We start from the raw sequence: 25,493 nt of genomic DNA on the forward strand, positions 1-25,493 counted from the left end.
TAAAACCATGACCATATTTATACCCATATTATTGAGACTCTAAATATATCTCCTATTTACATTTTTACCTGTTACTGTTCCCAAAAAAATTGTTAAATCACTGAATTCTTTAATATTTCGTTTTTTATGGAATTCAAATTGGGAAAAAATCAAACGTAAAACATTGATTGGCCCAAAAATGAAAGGTGGAATTGTTATGGTAGACGTTGAAAGTACCATTATTTCCAAAAAACTGAAATGGTTGTATCACCTCATAGATGAGTCGAAAGAGAGTAATTGGAAAACCATTGACTTTATTATTTACGTGTTATTGAAATACATTGTTTACTGAAAGGAAATTTATGGTATAACTCTCGTTTCATAAAAAATCTTCTTTTTATAACAATTAAGGGTACACTTTGTACCTGGTACATATATAAGGAATTAACATCTAATACCAATATCCATCTTTATAATGAACCATTATGGTATAACAAGAAATTACAAATGCAAGAATGCCATTTTTTAAAACAAATTGGAAAGAACACGGAGTCTGTGAATTACACCATTTGATGAACAGAAATTCTCTATTCACTTATTTTCAACTGATAGAACATTATGGAATAGAATATAACGCAAATGATTATAGGAACTATTATAAATTAATTTGTTGCATACCAGAATATTGGATGGATTGTATTGAGAATTCTAGTGATTTTATTCGTTTACATAATATAAATATGTTTGATTTTGATGAATTTTTATCAAGTACATTTTGTGAAAATACGTGCCGCTCATCGTATAAACGCATTATGGAAAATAAATTTATTCCACCGGAGAAACAACAGAGGTTTTGGAAAGAAAATCTAAATTTACCTAATGACTTTGATTGGCTGTCATACTTTTCAAATAATTACTATTCAACGATTGAAACTAAATTGAGATCTTTTCAAACCAAATTTTTTCGGAGAGCTATTGTGCTAAATAATATTTTATATGGATTTAACTTGGTGAATTCAAATCTATGTGGATTTTGTGAAAATGCAATTAAAGACCTTTTTCATTTATTTTTTGACTGTCCAATCACTCAAGATTTTTGAGCACAAGTTAATCAATACTTATATTTGATTACTGACAGTCCGGCAATTACTTTGGGCAAAAAAGAATGTTTTTTAGGTTATTTTAACCCTCCGAATAACATGTTAATCAATTGTATATTAATTTGTGCTCGTTTTATTATATATCGATGTAAACTGCAACGTATTCTTCCAATATTTGGCATTTTTGTTGACTTTATCCAAAGTGTAAAAGAAAGCGAGAAATGGTATGCAATTAACCGGGGCAAATTACCGTTACATAATAAAAAGTGGAATAATATGTCATAGTTGAAATTGTGAAATCATGTTAAATAAATATGTTATGCATTTGTAATATCAATTTATACGCTTGTCTATAATTTTACCTATATGAGAACAATAAAAAAAAAACATGGTTTTCATCTACCTAGAGCCAAAAATAATATAAATGATAAATAAACATCGTCCCTCGTTTCTACGGAACTTTGTACGCAAAATACACACAAGTCATCCACTTTCTGAGACAAAATAAGCACACAACTCAAAAATAAGCACTCTTCTTAGAAATAAGCACATCGTTATTTATAAGACGCAAGCTTAAAACAAGGCACAAAACTTAGATATAAGCACGATACGGTAATACTGACTAAAATTAACAGGGTTTCGATCTGTAGGAGTTGCTGATACGCTGTTTTTTGAACTTCGTGCATTTCACATTTTATAACCTTAAACGTCGTTGTGCAACGGCGTGAATGTTCAGGCAATATTCCGTAGTCATTGTGGCATCCGCATTTTATTCTTTTTGTTGTCCTTTTATTTTAGTAGGTTGTTTAATATTGAGTTGTTCGGTAGCTATATTTGCTGTTTCAATGCAGCTACAAGGTGTCGTTGACTGGATGACTCTTTGAGTCTTTCGCGACCCATCCTCTACTGCAGGCCTGCACAACATACGGCCCGCGGGAGTATGAGTAAAATATTTTCCTGCATTCAGTTTATACTGCAACACGCAATACCTAATTCTAATAAAAAAGAAATATTGAAAATAAAGGGTGGGTTTTCAAGGTAGATGAACCACTGAATACGTATTTGCCATCTCATATGCAAAATACTGTACCTAGTTTTTACTCAATAAAATAAGATTTTCATATTTTTCAGCTCACCAGTAATGAAATTGTTTCATTAAATTTAACTGTTTCACAATATTGTTTTGATTTGTAGTTTATCTTGTGAAATATGTATGTGGCAAAGTTTGCGGCCCATCGGCCCTTCAGATTTATGCTTGCGGCCCTCGTGGTAATTTGAGTTGTGCAGGCCTGCTCTATTGCAACAAGCCGATATCCGTTTTAATAATTTGGTATATTCCCTTTATTTTGCTCATATCGTATTTTGGCTGTGCACGACGAAAATAAATATCTGAATGAGGAGGCGTGACATTCCACGTGGGCTCAAACAAAAAACTCTGCCTCCTTATCTTTATATACCCGATACGAGCGAGAGATAATTTATTAACCAGAAAAACAAGCATTGCAACAATAATAAAAATATACAACAATATACGCAAAGTTAATCGGTATAGACTGGAGGGAGCGATACGGCAATAAGTCATCAGCGTCAACTTCCACCATCGATTATGATTGTCGAGCGGATTACGGCTTCATTAAGTTAGAATCATGCGTCACATTTTGTTCACCAAGGTTAACTCACTGGCAGAGCAGTATGTTTCCAGATTTTCATTTTAGGGCGGTGTTTTCAAATTCAGGGATTGGCAGATATTTAGCAATGGGCAATAAAACTATTTCTGAACCATAAAAATATGTTATGTATTCGATTGATCAGCTGCACTAGTGTGTCGCACCACTTTCTGTATATTTAAATACAATTATATATACGTTAGGAATAAAAATGTGGTGTCACACCTCAAAATTAGGTGAGGGGGTTTGAAATTTCACAGATATCACTGCCGAAATGTGGCTGACTTGGGTCTTGAACCCGAGTCTTCCTTCCTAGGTACAAGAGCATACAAGGAACCAAACAATACTAAACCATTGCTTATAAAATTAACAGTGCCACAGTTGCACAGAGAATTACAGAAGTGGCTTTTCAACATTGGAGAAGTGAGGGAAAGAGAGAGGAAATCAAATTACGTGATACCCAAGAAATGCTAGAATATGTTGCTTATAACGAAGTGAGTGTACTGAAGAACAGCAAGTTGGCTAGCAAGTGAGTTTTTTTACCGAATCAAGTAACTGGGGCCTTTGTCTTGACATTTAGTGCATTTGTTGAGACAGCTTTGTTTATGTTTCATACCTTATTTATTTCCGAGGTTCTTCAAGTAAGTATTTGGCGTGCACAACCATTTTTGCATATGTTATTCCTAACCCCCACCTGGCCCCGTCCAGAGTTGGAGCAATTACATTAATTCAGTTCAATTACAATTACTCTCTTAAATGTTTCAATTACATTACAATTACTCAAAAATATCAAATTACAATGATAACATTTTGGTTCGTATTTACATTTTCACTTACTCAAAAACTGTTGGATTGCATTTGATGAAGATTAGGCTGCCAAAAATTTCTGACCCCAATAATGATGCGGAGAACATCTCTTCAAGTGCGTGATCAAGTTTGGCGAAGCCTTGGTTGAGAACTTAAGTTTCTTTTTGCAGTTGTTACAGCATGCCTCAGTGCTGCTCATAGATTAAAAAAACTCTGACAATGGTGCAGGAAGTGGTTCAACACAGGTTTCGGAAGAGTTCGTTTGATGTTAATTCATTTTCAAAATACTAAAATTTAGTCTAATTGAAAAGGTAATTGAGCCAAAATTTTAGCAAATTACAGTTACAATTACACAGAATGATAATGCCTCCATTACATTTACATGAAAAACTGTTGATCTAATCGTAATCAATTACAATTGATCTAACTCTGGCCCCGTCATCCAAAGATTACGTCACCACTACCTCTCTCACAAACACGTCAAAGAGCTTGCCAAGGAATAGCTACGATCGCCCGAAATGGCATCTTCGCCAACTCTCTAACGCCAGCGATCTCTCTCATATCGGGATCGTTACGACGTGAAAACACGAGAAATAGCTTGCTCGGTTTCAGGTGATCGTCTGCGCGCCTTGGATGACAGTTATTATAGTTTGAAGGGCCTTATTACGTTACAGTGAAGAAATTTGAAAATGACGAAGTCAGGTGGGAGTTAGGAATAATATATGCGAAAATGGTTATGCCATGCCAATTAGACGTGCTTACGACGTGTTGTGAACACGGCCGTTTTTTCTTGCTTCAGCATCCTTACGGTCGGTGAATACGGATCCTCTAACGCAGAGGTAGAGAGTAAAGAAAAGTAGTTAGACAGGGCAACTACATTTCAATTTGAGGGGTGCGTGTATTTTTAAGCTTTGACGTCGTATTACTCATATTTTCATTCGCTGCTGTCGATCCACGGTTATCGATGAATAGAGTCCCAAAATAGGCAGAGAGGAGACATTCAACGAAAGAGGTTGGGACCACTGTCATACTGCTTTTGTTCTTTTATTCGAGGGGTCGCCAATCTGCTTTCGGCCGACTAAAATCTTCAAAGTAGATCGCAATCGGCTGATCAATAAATACACAAAAACGCAAATAGTACTGAATATGCAAATAACTGCACACACGCATACATGAAATTTCACCGCTGCCATTAAGCTCGGCTCCGGTGGCGTATTTTTTATGTTTCATTTAATTTGATTACGTAATTGTACCCGGAGTAAATTTTCATCATTTATTTGAGATTTATTCGAATCATACAATTCAGATCTACAGCCTGCTTTTTATGCATGCACTGTAATGTATTCGTTCTGTTTTATAACACAACAGGTGCTGCATGAAACTGGTTCAAAAAAAAATTTGGGTTATTCTATTAAATTCACTCAACATCAGGCGCGATCGACAACTCGAGATGTGGCGATCGACTGGTTGGTTGCGATCGACGTGTTGGCCACCCCTGTTATATTCTATCTTTATGAATTTCGTATTGACGTTTATGAGTGTTGAAGAGCGTAATGTTGAGTGTCTTGTTTGTATAATACCACGAATCTACTAATCTATTTTTGTTGCATATGGGGATCTTCTTTGGGTACTCCCGTAGACCGTAGTGTTTGTACCACTATTGTATTTCATTCCGATTTTCCTTATTTTAGTTCGATTACGAGTTCGGGGACTGTCTGTGTTCGCCAAGTGAATATAACCCCCTGCCCATAGATTTCCGTCCCTTTACACAACTTGATGTAAAGTAGGTTTGATGTATAGTTACCTCCATATTTTGGTACACATACTTCTTGAGCGCCCTCCTTTGTTATTGGATATCTGCTAAAGGCTACTTATACTGTACAGCAAGAGTCGAACCCAAATAATTTATTAATTTATCATTGTATTTAAAGATATTTAAATTTATCATAGCAATTACATCGACCATTTTGTACCTTTTCTACCACTGGAAAGATCTCACGTCCGGAAGTGTATCATTGATGAGATGAAACGTCGAAATATGCACAGAGATGAAAATGTTATAGGAAAAGTTTTGGAAGATTTATTGTGGTTTCCTGAAGTAGAGCAGCTGTACTCAACATCTGGTTGCAAAGGGATTGCACATAGACTTGCACTTGTCAAGGATGAATTATAATAATGGCCGGACGTTTGTATACGGTCGTTGGTAGTCACTTGAAAAAGCGAAATGCTTTGATCATGAGTATAAAAAAATGAAGTTAATTTAAACGAAAACTAAAACTGGTAAAAACAAATTAAGCTTTTCCAATGATTTTTTTGCCAATTGCCATCACAATGTGATTATTTCTCAATACCAATTACTTATTTTTGTCTCTGCTGTTTTGGATTTCGATTGAAAAATATTTTAATGACGATTTGTGGAAGGATGTGTCGAAGTAATAATACGAGACTATAATTGCTGTAATTCTCGTTACTGTCAAATATAATAGGCCTACATATATATAAAATTTCTTGTATTTATAACAAGCGACGTTGCCAGCCTCTTATAAATATGACCAGAGAAAAATGGATATGCCGTACTAATTATCATATGGGCATTTTGAAATGGTATTTGTTTGATATTTAGATTCCTGATTACCATATAGTCTTCAAAATGCAAAAATTGATTTTGGTAGCGAAAAATATAATATAAAGGATTGATCATATTTGATAATATCTGAACTTGAAACATTACGAAGTTCAATATTGTGATAAAACGTCATGGTACCAGTTAACGTAGTAACGTCATAATACCCGTTTTTAGTGCCGCGAACATTTCAGTGATCAACATTTGCATAATAATTTATCACTAAACATTTTGGATCAAATCAAACAGCTGAATAAATTGTACATATCGGTCTATTTTAAGCCGATGGCGATACCTATAATGAAAAAATAACCGCTATTGCCGATATGTCAGTACACCTCTTGTATCTGCCATTATCTACAAATTACTAAGAACACACCCCTGGGTCCCCATCGAATATGAGCCGATACATATTTAGCTTTTGTTGTATCTTACTTATTGCTTGTCATTTTCTTTGTTTATTTTGCTCATACCTCCGAAATATATGCAATCAATCATCAATGCCTACAAAATTCTATGAAAAGATTCAAGCTGAGCTGGCAACATATGGCCAAGCGGCACTTTTATGCGAATCTACACAAATAACAAGAAACATCGCAATAACAATGAGGAACGCTGCATAGGTAAAGCTCTCTCCGGCAAATTGTAAAACATTAACTAGATCGGGGTGGTCCAACATTGCAAGGCCCTACTTCGGCAGCCTACAGTAGTGAGCTTTTTACCGTATTGTGCTTGGTGTGGCACAAATGTTGAAGCGGGTAGGAAGATTTAATTTGAATTTGCTGTGGTATATTCAAAAATTAGCTCCACTTACCATCCAGCAAGTGAACTTCCGTTCTCTTTCGGCCAACAGCGAACCACTTCCTGACCTTCTCGATATCATGGCCAGTGTAATGGATCGAAAGGTTGGATACAAAGTGGAAATGGGTTACTCCGCAATTATACAGTAGGCTTACCAATGGATTTTTAATTTCCAGTACTCAAACATGGAAACAGATGTAATTGACGTCATTCAACCTCGAGCTGGAGCTCGACAAATACGTTCCGACCACGATGGCCAGCTTGTATACTACGCAGCTGACTTTATTACAAAATTCCTTGGCATGTCAAATGTGATTGCCACTGAATTTCAATGTAATAAATGTGATACTTGATCGACAAATGATAATACGGCTATTCAAATGGATGAATGAGCTACGCAGCGTTCCTCAAACTGTGTTCCGCGAGCGGGAAGGGGGTGGGAATTGAAATTAAATTGCTCGGCATAGCGATCTCGGCCTTACAGTACTTCGGAGCCTCTCGGTCGTAAATTTGTCTTAACTGGCGACAACCAGGCCTTGCTATTTAAACAGGCGGACAGGCCTCGCGCAGGCTTGAAGAGCATGGCATTTACATTCAATATCCTCATCTTTTGGCTATAATTTTTAAATGTTAAGTTTACATTGTGACCATGGGCCTCTCAATGAACTGTTGGTTTAAAACTGGAACTCTCAGATGTCGTGGCCGTGATAAGCCTGTTGCACAAAGTAAATCCGTTACATAATTTTTTATCATCAATTTTTCTTGGTGTTCAGCGAGAAGAAATAAAAGCGTAGGTTTTTCGGGGCACAAAAGTTTGAGAAACGCCGTGGTACAGAATACTAATGTATGCTGCGGTACGGGATATTATTGCTTTCGGCTAGCTATTGGTGGCTGCAAATTTCAAGAATATTCTGGTCTACTGGTACCAACTATAAGTCTATGCTGTACGACGAATATGTTTGATTAACGTAATAGCCTACGTGTCAATAATCAATAACATCATACATCCAACTATGGCAGAGCAGATACAGAAAACTTAATCCTATTCCGACTTGAATTCTTAACTAGAAAGGCGATGCCAGATGCGAAGAGCAACCTAAAACACGAACTTACGGGGTCAAGGGCCGGCAAAACGCAGGCACGTGACGTCTATGTTGCGTCTTATTGGACCTATCCCTGGCCCAAGAAAAACCCTTTTTTAACAATTTTTGAATATTGTATTTAAACTAAAGTTTCTCGAACGACAATTAAATTACAACTTTTGGAAACACAATGCAAAATGACAAATAACTCGCAAAACCACGAAAACGAGGCAATGTTTACAAGCATACTGGTCTTAGCGAAAGACGTTTCTGAGCGGCTACAGAAATTGCCATTGTTACGTCTAGTAGAATTAGTTCCGATTGATCAATTTTACGGGAAGTCGAAATCAGTACTCCTGAAGTATGTGAACCAAGATGGCGGACATCGGAACGTAGTATGTGTACCAGATTAGGCCATAATTTCAGGTACAAATACTAAGGGAGTCACTTGGCTAGTCCCCGAACTCGAAATAGAACTAAAATAAGTAAACCTGGAATAAAACTATGGCCTAACCCGGTAAACATACTATGTTCAGGTGTCCGTCATCTTGGTTCACATACTACGGGAGCGCCAGGAAATCTATGTTCGTCCAAACATCCATTCTTGTGGACAGGTGATCAGGCCAATTATACATAAAAATGTGCCAACCGGTATATTCAATCACTTCAATTTCCGCAATTATGGCGGCCAATTTCATTTTGATGCGAAGCATACTGTCCAATTATATTCAGGTACAGATGGCCACGTATGTCTTATAGTAGCGGTTCCCAACTTTTTTTTCAAAAGATTCAAATTTTTCAAAAATAACTTTATAAATTCTCGCGAACTATAGATATGCTCAAATATGAAACAAAATACAGTACTTTTATGGGTACTCCCGTAATGTGTGTATCAGGTTAGGCCATAATTTTATTCATATTTTAGATATATTACGAGTTCGCGGACCTCCTGTGTAGAATAAATGAATACACCCTCTGCACACAGGTTTCAGTTCATTTACACAACTCAATTTAAAAATAAACGAACAAAATTAGTTACCTCTATATTGGTAAACACACTTCTGGATGCCCTTTTATGACCACAAAATTAAATGACAAATATAAAACAATCATTTTAAATTATATATATATATGTATACAGAAATTTCCAAGAAATTACTGCAAAGCGGGAAAACTAGGCATGTTTGCCATCGTGGCATGTCTTTAATTGAGCAAAATTAATGTTGCCGAGTTTTTACTTCGTCAGTGCTGCCAAGTTTTTCCGCAATGATACTCCCAATTATACAATTACTGGTGAGCAACGTTTCAACACTAAATATAAAATAATCAGTAAAATTTACTAGAAAATAGAATTAGTAACTTTTAGGTTTTTGTTGAAAAAAAAAGGCGACCAAAGTAGCATTCAGGCAACCCAGTGTTGAGCGACATATAGGTTGAAGAACACTGTCTTACAGAATATCTACAGTCTACGTAGAATCGTAGACTATCAGTTTGGTTGCAATACTCAAAAATTGATTCCCCAAACCTTGCGAAAAGACTTGCCTGAAATTAGTTATCAGTACCTGTGAGCCGCACATGAATTAACTCTTTTAATAAAAAATTATAGTTCTGAACATGTAAGTCAGTTTGTAAGAGCCAAAACACTCCCAAAATAAAGCGTCGCAAATTTTGCAATGGTGAAGGGTAAGGAGAATATTTTAGGGGTCAAAGAAACGTGCATAAAGAGAGCGGGAGTTCAGAAACGAAAGCGTTAAAGATTCATGCGTCATAAATCGTGAACGTCGAAGATAAAAATGCTCACGAGATGAAGAATCTTACACAAATGAAGTTAATTAAATGAGATTTCCCCTTAAATTAAATTTCAAACATTTTAAAACGAGGTGCGGCGGGACGTGGCTCATCGTCGCCACCGCACCCCTGATTACTCTGCGTGAGTTGACAGGTCAGAATCCCATGCGGGGATAGTGATGTGCGAGAGGATTGCTGGACTCCTCGCCGACGTAGGGTGGTTTACGTAACGTGGTTCGTCACATGGTTGAGCCGTCTTATTGGTTTTCCTCTCCCCCGGAATAAATATGTATATCCTATCCGTATGAATTATCCTCGGCATTTGCAGATTTGGCGCGCCTCTGTCATACCATTGTGTCCCAGTAAACACATATTTAATAGAAAGCGCAAAATATTTATCGCATTAAGTAATTTTATCAGTTCGATCATTTTCAATATAGCAATGCAATTACAGTGGGTAAATTACGAAGCATGCTTATATAAACCTAGGCTATGAATTTGAACATTGTGCTTTTTCACCGCCTCGGAGATTCCTTACGAATTGATAAACGGAATATGACTTCTTACAATTGAAGCACAGATTGAATACAAGTATCATAAATTTCAAAGTCATTAATTGTAGGAGATGAAGTATTTCAGCCCTCATTATGAACTTTGGGAACCTTTCTTCGGACACAATGATCTGACCGAAACTCGTTTATTTCGTCATAATAAAAATGGGGAGTGAAATTATTGAATTTACAATTTGATTATTACAATAGAATAGGAACGTGATAAAGTGGAATAACAGGGGGAATTTTTGTTTCGCGTTTTACAGTTTTTCGGACTCCTAGTTGACATCGTACTATTTTATTTTTTTGTGGAAAAATCTCAACCAAGACGCGGGCCGATAAAAATTGCCTCGCGGGCCGCGTGTTGGAGTCCCCTGCTTTATGGCTACACATAGCCCGAAGTAAATAGTCCAATGCCGAGTTAAAAAAAATGAGCGTGAGTGTGACCTATTCGAATATAAAGATTTTACTCATTTAGAAGTTTCAAACAACTTTGAACTCGAAAACATTTGACATAAAAAATCTTTTTAAAATTCAATGTTGCGGTAAACTTCACGTCAACATTGTGAATCCGCTAAAAAGCACTAAAATTATGCTAAAATGTACAAGATAATAATTTGAATTATCTCTATTTTTAACTAATGCTGTAATCAGGTTGAATCTAACTATACGGAAAATGGCGGGAACCGTTGCTGAAGATTTCAATCCACAAAAAGTATGAAAACGTTTTCTCTTCACTTGCAATGATACTATTGCATAGGATTGTTCAATACCATCAGGGTAAGGTTGAGGCAACTTGATTGACTAACTTGAATGGATCCTTAAACATGAATAAAAATTATATTCATGTCACGCATTGCACATGAAACCAAATATATTTTTATTTTGATGTTATCAAGTGTTTTTTAATTGAGAGACTTGCAGCACGCCGGCACAAAAGAAGCTCTGAAAGACAGCTAAACGATATGGCAACTCAAGGAGACGCATGGATTTGATGGGGGAAGCAATAAATGGCCAAGGGCTGCTGTGGACCACCTTTTTTAAGGTTACTAATGATTAAAGAGTCTTACTGCACACCAACATAAGAGGAGAGTGGATAAGAGAACATAAGAAGGTGGCGAACCACAGCCTCTCGTATGGTTACCAGTGTATAAAAATTGTTGATCGGATTAGCTTTTCTGATGCATGAACTTGTTTTATGTAGGAAGTCATGGGAGACAAGTTGTTGTAACGAACCAGCAATCCTCTCACACATAAGTATTCTCTCAAGAATTTGAATGTAAAACTTCCACGCTTGGTAATCAGTGGATACTTTTAATTAGCACAGCAACTAACTGCTGATCCTTAAATCTGCTTTGTCTGTTAGTGGAGACCCTGTATGGCAGGGATCTCCAACTCAAAATGGGAGACTTTTCGAACTTTATTAAAGACGTGGGCCATAAACCAACAAATTAGGTACAAAAATGATAACAAAAGAAATCTGAATGTATTTGTTGAAATTACACTTACACCAAACGAGACATGATACTTATTCAGTCACTTGTGCTGGACATTTGGCACCGTTTTGTAGCGTTGAGAGACTCGATGTTTGGCCTTATTTTGGGTACTCCCGAAGTATGCGTACCAAGATGGCGCACAACCTGAACATAGTATGTGTACAAGGTTAGGGTTCAGGTTGTGCGCCATTTTGGTACGAATACTTCGGGAGCGCCTTGCGTTGGTTTGCTAGTCTGACAGCATGCAAATGCTCGTCCGTTGGTCGTGTGCGGAGGGCTGATTTGTTAACTTTCATTGTTGAAAAAAACTACACACAAACATAAGTACTGCCAAACATCGCAAGTATGCAACGTGAGTGTGCGATTAACTTTGGGAACTTTACTTCGGACACAATGATCTGACCGAAACTCGTTTATTTCGTCATAATAAAAATGGGGAGTGAAATCATTGAATTTACAATTTAATTATTACAATGGAATATGAACGTGATAAAGTGGAATAACAGGGGGAATTTTTGTTTCGCGTTTTACAGTTTTTCGGACTCATAGTAGACATCGTACTATTTTATTTTTTGGTGGAAAAATCTCAACCAAGACGCGGGCCGATAAAAATTGCCTCGCGGGCCGCGTGTTGGAGTCCCCTGCTTTATGGCTACACATAGCCCGAAGTGAATAGTCCAATGCCAAGATAAAAAAAAATAATAAATGAGCGTGAGTGTGAACTATTCGAATATAAAGATTTTACTCATTTATATGTCTAGGAATCTATGAAAAGTTATTTTTTCCTAACAGTATTGGCTTGGGCGTTTCAAGTTTCTTTTTTCACGATACCTTATGAAACAAATGTTGCATAGCGAGACAACATTTTACGAGTTTGCTCGTCACATCATCCATAACATTAATGTCGTTTGTGTTGCAAAGGAAACATAATCCTTCATCGTAGTTTGGGTACAGAATGTGATACAGAATAGGATGGGGGTCCATCGAAGCTAAGATTCCCAAACAGAGATTCGCGGCGCAAAAAGTTTGAGAAAATCTGGGATAAAGGGATTAAAATCTACAGTAACCGTCTATCTTCAATGATGCCCTATTTACTTGCTACAATAAAATTATTAATTCATTTTAACAATTTTCAAAAGGCATTATCGCTTTAACAATATTGATTTAATCTTCTGTTCTCTGATTCATTGATATACATGCCATACGATGGTTATTTCTCTGTGCATCGTCTTCCTCGTTAACGATGAGCAATAAGTTAATGGAGGTGTAGTTATTAGAAATTGTGACGTCGCTCAGACACTGTTTCCTCACAGGCATATTTTAAGCGTGGCTGTGAACACTGGATTTTGGATCGTCTTTTAGTATGGCTGTTAACATTAGCTTGTCTTAGTGGCTTTATGTCAGATGTTAGTTGATTCAAAAATTTAGGAGTGTATCAAGTAACGCAATGACAATTTTGTTCTTTCGAAAATTTCTAAAATGTATTTCAGTCTGTAGGCTAAGTGGCAACTCGTAAAAACATTCTTAAAGTATGCATCAAAAATGTTGCGATGGAAAAGTATAAGGGGAATGTTTGTGGGGTCAAGCGTCGGAGAAACATCTGTTAATATTCAGCGTAAGACATCGTGAAAGCTATTTGCACTTTCCGAAAAGTATAGAAAAACAAATTTGATAATATTTCAATGATTATTTATCTCCAGATGAAAGAAAAACGGCTTAATCAACAAATGTTAAAACCTCAGTATCTCATGTTATTACAGTAGTTGTGTTGAGCACTATCTGAGTGGGCGCCAATAAAAATTTCCGCAGAAATGGATTGTTGTTAATTTTCAAACGGCTATAATAGTAATAACATGTCATATTCATATACAACCGATGCATATTTATACCCGCACACAAGTACAGTCATTCAGATATCCCCACGCAGCCAACGAAGAACGTAGTCTATCATTGAGGCAGGTTAGCTTATTTGAGAACATTATAAAGAGATCGGTCGGAATCGAAGACTTATCGATCGGAGGTTAGGGGATCCCCCAAAACAGCGCTCTTACTCCATAGTGACACCGTGTGTCCCACCACTAATTAATTTATAACTCGTTAATTATACGACATAATCCATCGATTATGTTCCGAACTATGATGAATGCACATGCGAAATTTGGAGCAGATTCAACCTCGCTTTCGTGATATATCGCGTGTATCTAACAGACAAACAAACAAACAGACAAATACCTATCAACATACTTACCGATCTTAAGATCGATAAGTAACTACAGCTAGCCTGGAAATATTGATCAATCTATTCCAATGTCGTAGGTCAGATATCTAGATTTTTAGCTCACTACGTCGCACAGTGGTGTCCGGTATCTATAAATGTATATTAGTGACACTTTCGGAAGAAATTGCATAACACGCAAAACATCTCAATTTCGGCTTACTGAATCAATCAAGCTGTACTTGTTTTTTATATTAAGATGAGCTGTAATGGATTACTGCATATTTCATTACTCATTAGTGCGGGGGCGCATAGTGGTATCTGTTGTCGTAATTCGAAACAGATAGGACAATGCGACGACGAAGAAATCATATTCAACAGCTCAGGCAAGTATTATTGAACCTTACATGAGGGAAAGAAAGTAGCCTAATGTACATGGTGACAATCTATCGCTATAAACAACAGTAATATGTCGTCACATTGCCACTTATGACATTGCTGATACAGCACTTCTTGAACCTCTTCGCTGTGGTTTGAGCGGGTATTTCTGCCCATGTATCCACTATCCATGAACTCATTGTGATCAAATCGACCCTTTTCATTGCGCCGCCTGTGGTATATGAATGATCGCTGTTGATCATCCAATTTCCCCACTTCTTCCGAAGTAGCGCCTTGAAAGGCTTAATCGCAACGACGTCGAGGGGCTGCAGCATAAGAGTAAGCCCACCATGTATTATTACAATGTCCGACTTCAATTCACGTAATTCACACGCTAGAATACAACAGTGAAATACGGTACTTTAATGTGAAACAACAATCAAACGCGGAACACCAGAAAGTCTTTTACGGGACACTAGTGAAACACACTTATTGTATTTTACCAGTGCATTCGATTATATTTGGACAATATATATATATAATAGCGACTCTCGAATTTGAATGTAACCGTGCAGAACCTCTGGTTGACAATCTGACTGATTGCGGATAATGAGATAGATTTACTGATTCGTCATACGAAAACAGTTGTTAACGAAACAAAACTATAATAACAGGCGCAATGTTTTAATTTAGTATAAACCAGAAGTGGGCGATACTGCCTTAATTAAGGGAAGTCCATCTTGGTGGAAGTTAACGCCCTCGTATTCATTGTTATGCGTTCACAAATAATACGTCGTGTACTTTTGCTTTCAGCTTTCAAACGGGATCTGGAAAACAAGTTACACGGCCAACACCTCGTTGTTCCTACCGTATATAAAGCAGTAACAGATCACGTCAGCAACCCTAATCCATCGAAGCCACTGGTTCTTTCGTTTCATGGTGAGCAAATACAATTGTAATAGTCAATTTTTATATACCGTGTTTCCCCGAAAATAAGACCTAGTCTGATTTTTGAAAATGATTTTAATATGGGGCCTCCCCTTAAAAAAAGGCCGCGAATTTTTTTTTTGACCTAGGTCATAGCAAGAAATCTCTCCTACACGTTTTAAATACGACCCGCGGACTAAATCCGGTCCGTTAGGTAATTCAATCTGGCCCGTCTGATGCTGGCACAATCAAACTAAACCTTGATGTTTAAGCTCAAGAATTTTTTTGAGATTGAAATTAAATTTAGTATTTGCCTGGGGCTTATTGTTTTCCACTTTTGTTTTTGCAACACTGTAAATATTGTTCATAAAATGTAACTGTTTACGTCACACTCATATGGCCAGTCTATGTGGACGAAATTTGTGGCCACCACTGTTATATAGTGTTGTCTGCCCGTTGGTACCGACTACAGAGATAGGAATGAATCGTGATGTTTGAAGTTTTGTAAGTAAACATTGCAAGGATGAATGCTCCGATGATTTACATTCTCACGGTGATGTGTCACGGTGATAGAAAAATTGTAACAACCGGAACACCCCTAACTAGTGAATAAGTATTATCTTTACACCATGTCAGTGGACGTTCACATAAATATTTGTCTGTTTTGAAACAGATTCGAAGAGCTATAAAAAATATCAACTCTAAACTTTTTGCAAATAAGCATGAGAAATATTGTCATGGTATATGGAGAATTTTTTTGGAGTCAAAAGTCGGAGAAATATACATTACAGTACACATTACTTTATCATATTGTTAAAATAGAAAAATTTACACGCGAGAGAAGTCATCAGATGTTTGGAATAAAAATATATATGGTGCTCCCGTAGTGGTGACCGTACATTTGAACCCATGCGTATATCCACGGGTTCAATCTATATGCGGGTGCTAAAACCCATGGGTTAGGGTTAGTATGGGTTTAACTATCCGTGAAACAAAAAAAATTCCATAGGTGCAATAGCATACAGGTGCAATTGTCATGGGTTCAAATGTACGTGGGTTCAAATGTAATGGAACCTCCCGTAGTATGTGCACCAAGATGGCGCACAACCTGAAAATAGTATGTGTGCCAGGTTAGGATATCAGGTTGTGCGCCATCTTGGTGCACATACTACGGGAGCGCCAATATTGTTATCATTATGTTGTTATTTTGTTTCAGGTTGGACCGGAGGAGGAAAAAGTTTTGTTTCTAGAATGATCGCAAATAATTTATTCAAGAAGGGGGAACACAGTCCATATTTTCACCATTTCAATTCGATTATTCATTTCAGACATAAAGATATGACGGGTGTATGTAAGGTTATTGTCAGAAATTTTTGCATAGAGTCAAAATTTATTGCCAGAAAAAATAAAAGTTTATAATAGAATTTTTTCATATTTATATCAAGAGTAACTAACCTACCGTGTTTTCCCGAAAATAATAGAGGTACCTATTTCAATTTACTTTTGAAATATAACACTAGGGCTTTTTTGGAGGGATGCCTTTTTTTCATTTATTAAAGACAAAATTACAAAGTAGACAATTACGAGATTTTCAAATACACAAAATATGAAAACCGATAACCATTTACTTATAAATAACACGTTTTTATTTAAAACAACTGCTGAACATTATAATCATTTAAAACGTGTAGGAGAAATTTCTTGCTATCGACTAATTCAAAAAAATTTCGCGATATCGACTAAGTTTTATTTTACGGGGAGGGCTTACATTAAAATCATTTTTAAAATTCAGGCTAGGTCTTATTTTCGAGGAAACACTGTATTTTTAATTACCCCAGGAACCTGAACTTTGCAAGGCATTTGCTAAAAAATTTTAGGAATCAAAACATCAAATGAAATGATTCAGAGACTTAGAACGTTCTTAGAATGACGTGACAATCAGCGGAACTGTTCTATTTTTGTTTAAGCGATTACAGCGTTATGTTTGGCTTTCGAAAGTTGAAGCGTGCCCTGGATAGCGTACGTAGAGACCTATGTTGGCGACATATGACGATCTTATTACGTGATTTTATGTTATTTTTAGTTTCGTTTAACAGAGAACCTAATTTTAAAATCAAATTTTGAATTCGATCACTGGTTATAAAATAAAGCTCTCCTTTTTCAGGACCAGTTACATTCGTGGATATATCACAATGTATCGAACTGCGCTCGTTCAGTATTTATATTTGATGAAATGGATCATATCCCAGAAGGCATAATGGATGTGTTGGCGCCTTTCCTTGGACATAGTGTACACGTGGACAGGGTGGATTTTAGAAAAACAATCTTTATATTTTTAAGGTAATTAAGTGCGTTTCTTTCTTAATCCTTCATAGCTATTTACAGCCTTGTTCATGGGACATATTTAGGCTTCCCGCTGCTTGTCAGCAGGGAACCTATTGTATTCCTGTGTTTTATTATTATTATTTATTATTATTTATTATTATTATTATTTTTTTTTTCAAATTGGTCCTACAAACTTGAAATTCACCTCAAATGTGCAGAAGTTCTCAGATAGCAATAAAATGCAAATTTTATGCATGACTGACCACGCTTTCACGCTCCAGTGAGCAAAACGCGTATTCAGTTTTTTTGCGATTTCTCAAAATTGATACATGGTATTGGGTTGAAATTCATAACAATGATTAATGGACATGTTCCGGATACAATATGTCAAGGATACGCATGAGTGACCTCGGCGATACGCTCCAGTGAGCAATATAGGATTTTACATTTTCATCTTCTTCTCGAGAACGACACTACTTAGAGACTTGAAATTTACATCACATGCAGACAATAAGTCCCCCATCATAATTTGCAAATTTTATGCATGACTGACCACGCTTTCACGCTCCAGTGAGCAAAACGCGTCTTCAGTTTTTTTGCGATTTCTCAAAATTGATACATGCTATTGGGTTGAAATTTATAACAATGATTAATGGACATGTTCCGGATACGATATGTCAAGGATACGCATGAGTGACCTCGGCGATACGCTCCAGTGAGCAATATAGGATTTTACATTTTCATCTTCTTCTCGAGAACGACACTACTTAGAGACTTGAAATTTACATCACATGCAGTTGCAAATTTTATGCATGACTGACCACGCTTTCACGCTCCAGTGAGCAAAACGCATCTTCAGTTTTTTTTACGCGGGAAGCCTGTTAAAGCTGCACGCAGCTCTAGTTTTCTATGCATTCCCATTCCGCATCCCATTCCACTGGAATACAATTTAACGAAAATTGTTAAATTTAGGCTCGGCGTTTATTAAATAGGACTACGTGTACTAAAAACATGCGAAACAAAAAAATTTACCGACTTTGTCAACTTTAAATTCACAACTAGTATACATGTGTCCTGCAGTCCCTTCACTAAGTTTATTGTTGATGTTGGATATATTTTGCTTTTCATACCTAACAAGAGAGCTATGCTCAAATATATGGACACGAAAGACCTATTTTAGGGTCAGGGTCAGTAATGTAACTGACATGGGTCTTGAACCCGAATTCTCCTAGGTACAACATCATAAAAAGATCCAAACACTACTAAACCCGTGCGTATGAAATTAACAGTGACCCGGGAGCAGTGTTCCCTCTAAGGTGTGCGCGTGTGCGCGCGCACACAGCTTTCAGAGGGTGCGCACACGCATAGATTTACTGCGCACAGACGTATTTCGATGTAATGTAACAATGTGCTCCGTTGGCAGATTGAGAAAGTCTGTTGTTGGCCCACTTATTACCCGGTTAGAACGCCTAAATTTCTTCATTGGTTTTTGCACAAATATTAGTTATTTCCAAAAAAGTGCGCACATACCAAAATTTCTGCGCACACATACTACAAAAAATTAGAGGGAACATTGCCCGGGAGGGAACCGAATCACAGAAATGGTGCTCAAACATTGGAGAAGTGGGAGAAAGCGAGAAGAAATCAAATGACGTGATACCCAAGAAATGCTAGAGCATGTTGCCTTTAATGAAGTGAGTGGACTAAGGACAGCAAGTTGGTTAGCATGTGAGTTTTTTTCCAAATTCCCTCCGAGGAAGTTGACACGAATCAAGTAACTGGGGCCTCTGTCTCGGCATTTATTGCATTTGTTGGGAAAGCTTATTTGGTGCTACAGAGGTTTGTGTACCAACATGGGGGTAACTAATCTTGTTCACCTATTTTACATCAAGTTGTGTAAAGGGACAGAAGCCCATGGGCAGGGGGTGTATTAACTTGGCTAGGACAGACAGAACTCGTAATGGATCTAAAATAGGGAGTATCGGAATAACATTACGCCCTAACCCTGAACTAGTAGGCTACATACACACTACGGGAGTAGGCTACCGCCTTTTTGGTCATACTCGATTTACTTATCGAGGTTCTTCAGATTTGGAAAGTCTGCGGATCTAACAGTAAGATCAGGTCACTTTTTATTCAGCGCAAAAGCAGGCTAAATCAAAGCTACAATATTGCATTTTGTGGGCATTGGGAGTCCAAATCTAGTAATTGAACTTTACAAAAAACATTTGCTTGAAGAAAAGTCACAAGACGTCCCATAAGTTAAACAAACACATACCAATTAGAATTGAATAGAGCTACTAACATTGCATCAATAAATGTGAGCAGCTCAAGTCGAAAGCTGAGATCTTGTAGTAAGTTCCAGGTAGCAAGAGATTTTGGAAAGTTTTGATGAGATAATTATGTTGAAACTGGGACAGAATAAAACTAGTTAAGGAGCAGAGCTGCAATACTACAGCAAGAATCAAATCTAGGTAATCCAAAATGTAATATATATATATGATTTTATCATTGCAGTTATTAATGGGTCATTTTTAAAAACACCAATGTACGATAGTGCATTTACTGTTCATACCAAAACAATTTTATTGCTTAAATTTGAGTTGTGTTGCGCGAGTCTAATTCCCTAAATTTACTCTATAGTCTATGCCAGTGCCCAACCCGAGTCCGCGGACTCAAATGAGTCCGCGGAGCGTTTGAATGAGTCTGCAACGAGCCAGAAATTCACTGCGGGCCGCAAACGTTTTTGCGAAACTTGATCATCAGCCACGATTTACGTTAGAATTTACATAAAACATAAAAAGCTACATAAAACATAAAAAGCAAGTTTATTCATATAACATTAATCGAGTCAATATTTTTTGTTTAATGAATGAGTGGGGCTTGGCATATATTCGAATATTCAATTATTAGAATAGCAATTTATTATTCGAAAATTTGGTAACAAGTGACGCGACAGGTCACTTGCGTGTCGTTTAATCAAACGATTGGATTTAGTCGTTGTTGTTCGAGGAATAATTTTTCTGGTAGGTGTCAATGGTGGCAACCTAAATTGTCTAAATTGAAAAGCGGCAATACGAAATACTGAAAATAAAACTGAAAACACTATTATAAGTTTTTTTAGAACGCTTTGTTAGACATGTTGCAAATTGCAAAATTTCATAGTATTCGTATCAGGGCATTTCCCTCAGAATTCTTTGCTTTACTGCAGGATCCGCAACCTACGGCCCGCGGAGCAATATAATCAGGCCCGCGACGCTTCTCTGAATTATAGTAACAAAACAGCTGTTTTTACGATTATATTCTTTACGTGACAGAATTTATTTTGCGGCACGTTTAGACTAAATTATATCATAACCTAACAAGTATATAATTCACAATTACTCGTTGAATGAGCCTATAATTTAATTATAATTAGGCATTAAATGGCAACAAAACACAGAAAAGTTGAACGCTAAGTGCAATTGGCACTGCTTAAAATTTAACTTGTGATCTGTATGAAAAAATGTGATTCATTGGCCATACGTCCGGCTTTTAACTTTCTAAAAATATGCGCGGCCCAACAATGACTTGCAACTTTTATTTTTGGCCTGCGAGCGACAAAAGTTTGCCGACTCCTGGCTTTACTGTTGTACGAACAGCTCATATTTGTCGAATTCACAAAAATACGAATCGCAGAGTAAAATTATCACAATTAAATTAATGGTAAAGCAAGGCGATGAACATTTTTTATTTCTATTTACTTATATACTAATTATATTTTTAATAAGTACTAAATCAAGTTGTACTTTCTAAAAATTTATAGCAAATAGTAGGATTTTTCTAACGGCGATAACAAATTCGAAAGATCGCAAATAATTTATATCAAAACTTAATATATAACCGGGCAATATATTCTCACATTATTATGTTCGCAGATTGCCGTGGCATTCAAAAGAAGTAATGCTTTCATCTTGTCATAAGTCAACGCAACCGCGAGTGACCATGAACACAATTAAATCAAAATAGGAACACATTTTAAATTCTTGTCGTTGTCAGAATTGAATATTGTGCGACAGAAAAGGCCATTTATACACTAAAGAAGTCGGCCCTTTTAACAAAGGCGTAATTGCGTAGCATTTCCGATTTTGAAATTCGGAAAAATTCTGTTGTGTTTGGTTTTATTACTTCTTCACACAGAGTACGGTTGCAATAAACTCGCGTTGAGTCCGCAAAGGTTTTCGCCAGTGAGAAAATAGTTCGCGACTAAAAATGGTTGGGAAACGCTGGTCTATGCCTTTATGCTAGTGGATCCGTATGCGTATACTGCAAGGATACTGTAGCTGGAATAAACATGACTATTCTATCCAATTAAAGAATCCATCTGCACACTAACACAAATGTATTTCTGTAACGTTTCGTCTGACCAAAGTCAATGTACACCAACAAAGCTGTCGTAAAATGCTCGTCCGAGGAAGTCTGGCTTTAGTCGCACGAAACGTTACAGAAATGCATTCGTGTTAGTGTGTAACTGGACTTATTAGTTGGATAGGATTTTATTGCTATTTTATTAATAAATGTATTTTGTTTGGTTGTTGATGAAATAATAAAATCTTATTCTCTCTCTAATGAAATTTAAATTTATAATAGGAATCTCATCGACCATTTTGTACCTTTTCTACCACTGGAAAGATCCCACGTTCGGAATTGTATCATTGATGAGATGAAACGTCGAAATCTGAACGAAGGCGAAAATTTCATACAAGAAGTTTTGAAAGAATTACTATGGTTTCCTGAAGTAGAGCAGCTGTACTCAACATCTGGTTGCAAAAAGATTGCACACAAACTTGCACTTGCCAAAGATGAATTATAATGATGGCTGGACGCTTTGTCCTGAAAATAGATTTAGACTCATTTTCTTTTAATTTTTCTGTTTTTATTTTCAAACTAAATACAATCTTGGTAGTCACTTGAAAAAGCGAAATAAACTAACAAGACATATTCTGAATGTTAAAAAATGAATGCTTTGATTAAAAGCATAGAAAGTCAAGCTAACGCAAAATTTAAACTAGCGAAAACAAATCGAGATTTTCGTTAAATATATTTGTGTCTATTGCCTTCACCATGTCGGCATTCCTTGTACTAATTACTTTTTTTTGTCTCTGTAATTTTCGAATTCGTCAGAAATCTTTTATCAAAGATTTGCCGCGGCAACGATTTTGAAGTAAGAAGTGATATTAAGACGATAGAGCTAGAATATTATTATTTTTGTGAAAATTATTATTGCTATATTTCGCGTTGTTTTGGCATAATACGGGGCGTGGCAAAAAACTTCCCTCATTCCATTTTTCGAAAAATAGACAAAAAAATCTACATTAAGTATTTTTTGGACAGAGTTCCCGCCAATAATGCAAAAATGTGAGATTTGAGATAAACATCCTCCCACGTTTTGAAATAAAAAACCTAGTAATTAACCTGTTAAGAATGATTCGAATTTCCTGCGCAATATGCATTCCTAACCCTGATACTAACAAGATAATGATTATTTTTCTTATTTTGAGCGGGGGATTTGTACAAAAGATCTATCAATTTTCAATAACAGCCAATAAAATTTCTAGAAAACAAAATGGCAGTTCATTGCCAACACAAATTTATTTATTTAAACTAGGAGTATAACTGCCATAGTGAGAATTTTAAATGTTGGGAGATTTTTGCCCGATCCCCTCGATATAATATATGCATACGTGAGTAACAAGCCAGGTTTTTAGCCAATTATAAATAGGACGAGAGAAAAAATGGATTATGCCGTTTCAATTATCATTTTTGCAATGGAAAGAGTTAAAAATGCGCTTTATACGTTGATACGTTTTTTTTTGTTTGTATTTTTTTGAAAAACACATCAAACAGAATGGAGAAATCTAAAAATGAAAGTATCGACTACGAGCGGATACATATTTAAAACGTGATGAATTAGATCATTTCAATGCCTAGTTTTTGCTTGTTATTTTCTTTGTTTATTTTGTTTAAAATATATGTAATCAATCAATGCCTACATAATTATCTGGCGATGTTCACTTTGGGTGGCAACATCAGAGCAACCGATACTTTTACGCAAATTTACACGGACAACAGCAGAAAATTCTCAACGACAAAAAATTACGCTCGATTGGTACCGTGCAACTAGAATCTGTTAACGATATTAAAAGATGACTTATCTATTGCAATTTAAAAACCCGTGACGCACCGTGCTAAGCGTTAGGAATACGCTCGCCACAGCATCTCTGATTACCCTGCGTGGGTTCAGTATTTATTTTATTTGTCACTTCAAAAAACAAACAACAAAATGAAAAATCTTCAACAAAAAAATATCTGTAATAAATAGATCCCATGTGGAATGGTTATGTGCGAGAGGGTTGCTGGACTCGCCGCCGCCGTAGGGTGGTTCACGTAACCCCTCGGTCGGTTACGGCTTCCTCCTCCATCAAGTACATGCATCCTATAACAAATAACTGGCTAACTAATCCCATGCCCCACCTGGACTGGTAACCGAGAAGCCGTGGTTCGCCATACGATTGAGCCGTCTTACCGTTTTCTTCTCCCCGGTATAATTATGTAAATCATATCATTTTCACTCAGATTTCAATGCATAGCGGTGAGCGTTTGCTCGTTTTGGAGGTCTTGTCCTAAATAAACTCGTCGTATTCACCCTCAAAATAAAATTTTCAGGGGTCAAGGGTCAGGTAACATTCACAAATTTATATCGATTCTGAGTTTGAAATCCGCTGCCCGACTGCTGAATTTGAAATCTGGTAACGCTACAGAAGTTATTGACTTCACACGCCAAGATTTTCTGTTGTTTGATGGCCACCACCAATAATTATTCAAACAACTTGTTTTGATGAAAATTTTGAAATAATCACCATCACCACAGGTTGGTTCACGTAACCGCTAGTCGGTCACGGTTTCCTTCACCCTCCATGCTTCGAAAACAAATAACTAAGACCATACCCGACATGGACTGGTAACCGTACGAAAGGCCATGGTTCGGCATATGCTTGAGCTATATTATAGGCGGGCTCCCCCCACTGGTGCGGCGGTGTGGCTCAACGGGCTAAGCGTTAGGAATACGCTCGCCACCGCACCTCTAATTACTCTGCGTGGGTTCGAATCCCATGCAGAGATGGTTATGTGCGAGAGGATTGCTGGACTCCTCGTCGTCGTTGGGTGGTTCACGTAATTACGGCTTCCTCCACCACCAAGTCCATGCTTCGAAAACAAACAATATAACTAATCCCATACCCAACTTGGAATGGTAACCGGACGATTTGATGATAAACTCAAGTGTGTACTTGGAACTATTATGTCACCGCCTTTTGAGCTGACGAATTCATGCCCAAACTAGAGGAGGAACTGGGCAAAACATTGTGGTCTGCCTTATTATCAAAGATAGGACATTTATTTCAAGAGGAACGAACGACTCACAGCAGTAAGAAGCCTAACAATCCTGTCTCACATGCTTATCTCCCATGGGATTTCAACCCACAGAGGGTACAGTAATTAATTATGCTATCTTATAGTCTTGTGGAAATCTTACGCCAATGCACAATCTTATAACCAAACAATGCCCTTGCAAAATGCAGTGATCACTATTTATTAAGAACACCAGGAAGATTCACACAATATTCAAGTCCATGCTTCCGAAAACAAATAACTAATCCCATACCCGACATAGAATTGTAACCAGACGAGAGGCCCTGGTTCACCATATGGTTAAG

The 25,493-nt window shown here is 36.9% G+C and overlaps 1 protein-coding gene across 4 annotated transcripts in view; it reads left to right on the plus strand.

Annotated features, from left to right (window-relative positions):
* The window catches only part of LOC120343859 (torsin-1A-like), a 43,336-nt gene extending 19,567 nt beyond the window's left edge, over positions 1 to 23,769 (plus strand). For 2 of the 4 annotated variants that reach the window (XM_078113232.1, XM_078113229.1), the window contains exons 5-6: positions 3,120 to 3,275; positions 5,504 to 6,634. In XM_078113232.1, coding sequence (XP_077969358.1) covers positions 3,120 to 3,275; positions 5,504 to 5,726 — 379 coding nt within the window. In that variant the 3' untranslated portion in view covers positions 5,727 to 6,634. Of the gene's footprint in view, positions 1 to 3,119; positions 3,276 to 5,503; positions 6,635 to 15,214; positions 15,427 to 16,630; positions 16,771 to 17,578; positions 17,755 to 22,368 lie in introns of those variants that run through there. The other 2 variants (XM_078113231.1, XM_078113230.1) reach the window with 2 other exon arrangements.
* Positions 23,770 to 25,493: the final 1,724 nt, after the last annotated feature.

Source organism: Styela clava, chromosome 5, assembly GCF_964204865.1.
Source record: "Styela clava chromosome 5, kaStyClav1.hap1.2, whole genome shotgun sequence".
Taxonomy (NCBI): Eukaryota; Metazoa; Chordata; class Ascidiacea; order Stolidobranchia; family Styelidae; genus Styela; species Styela clava.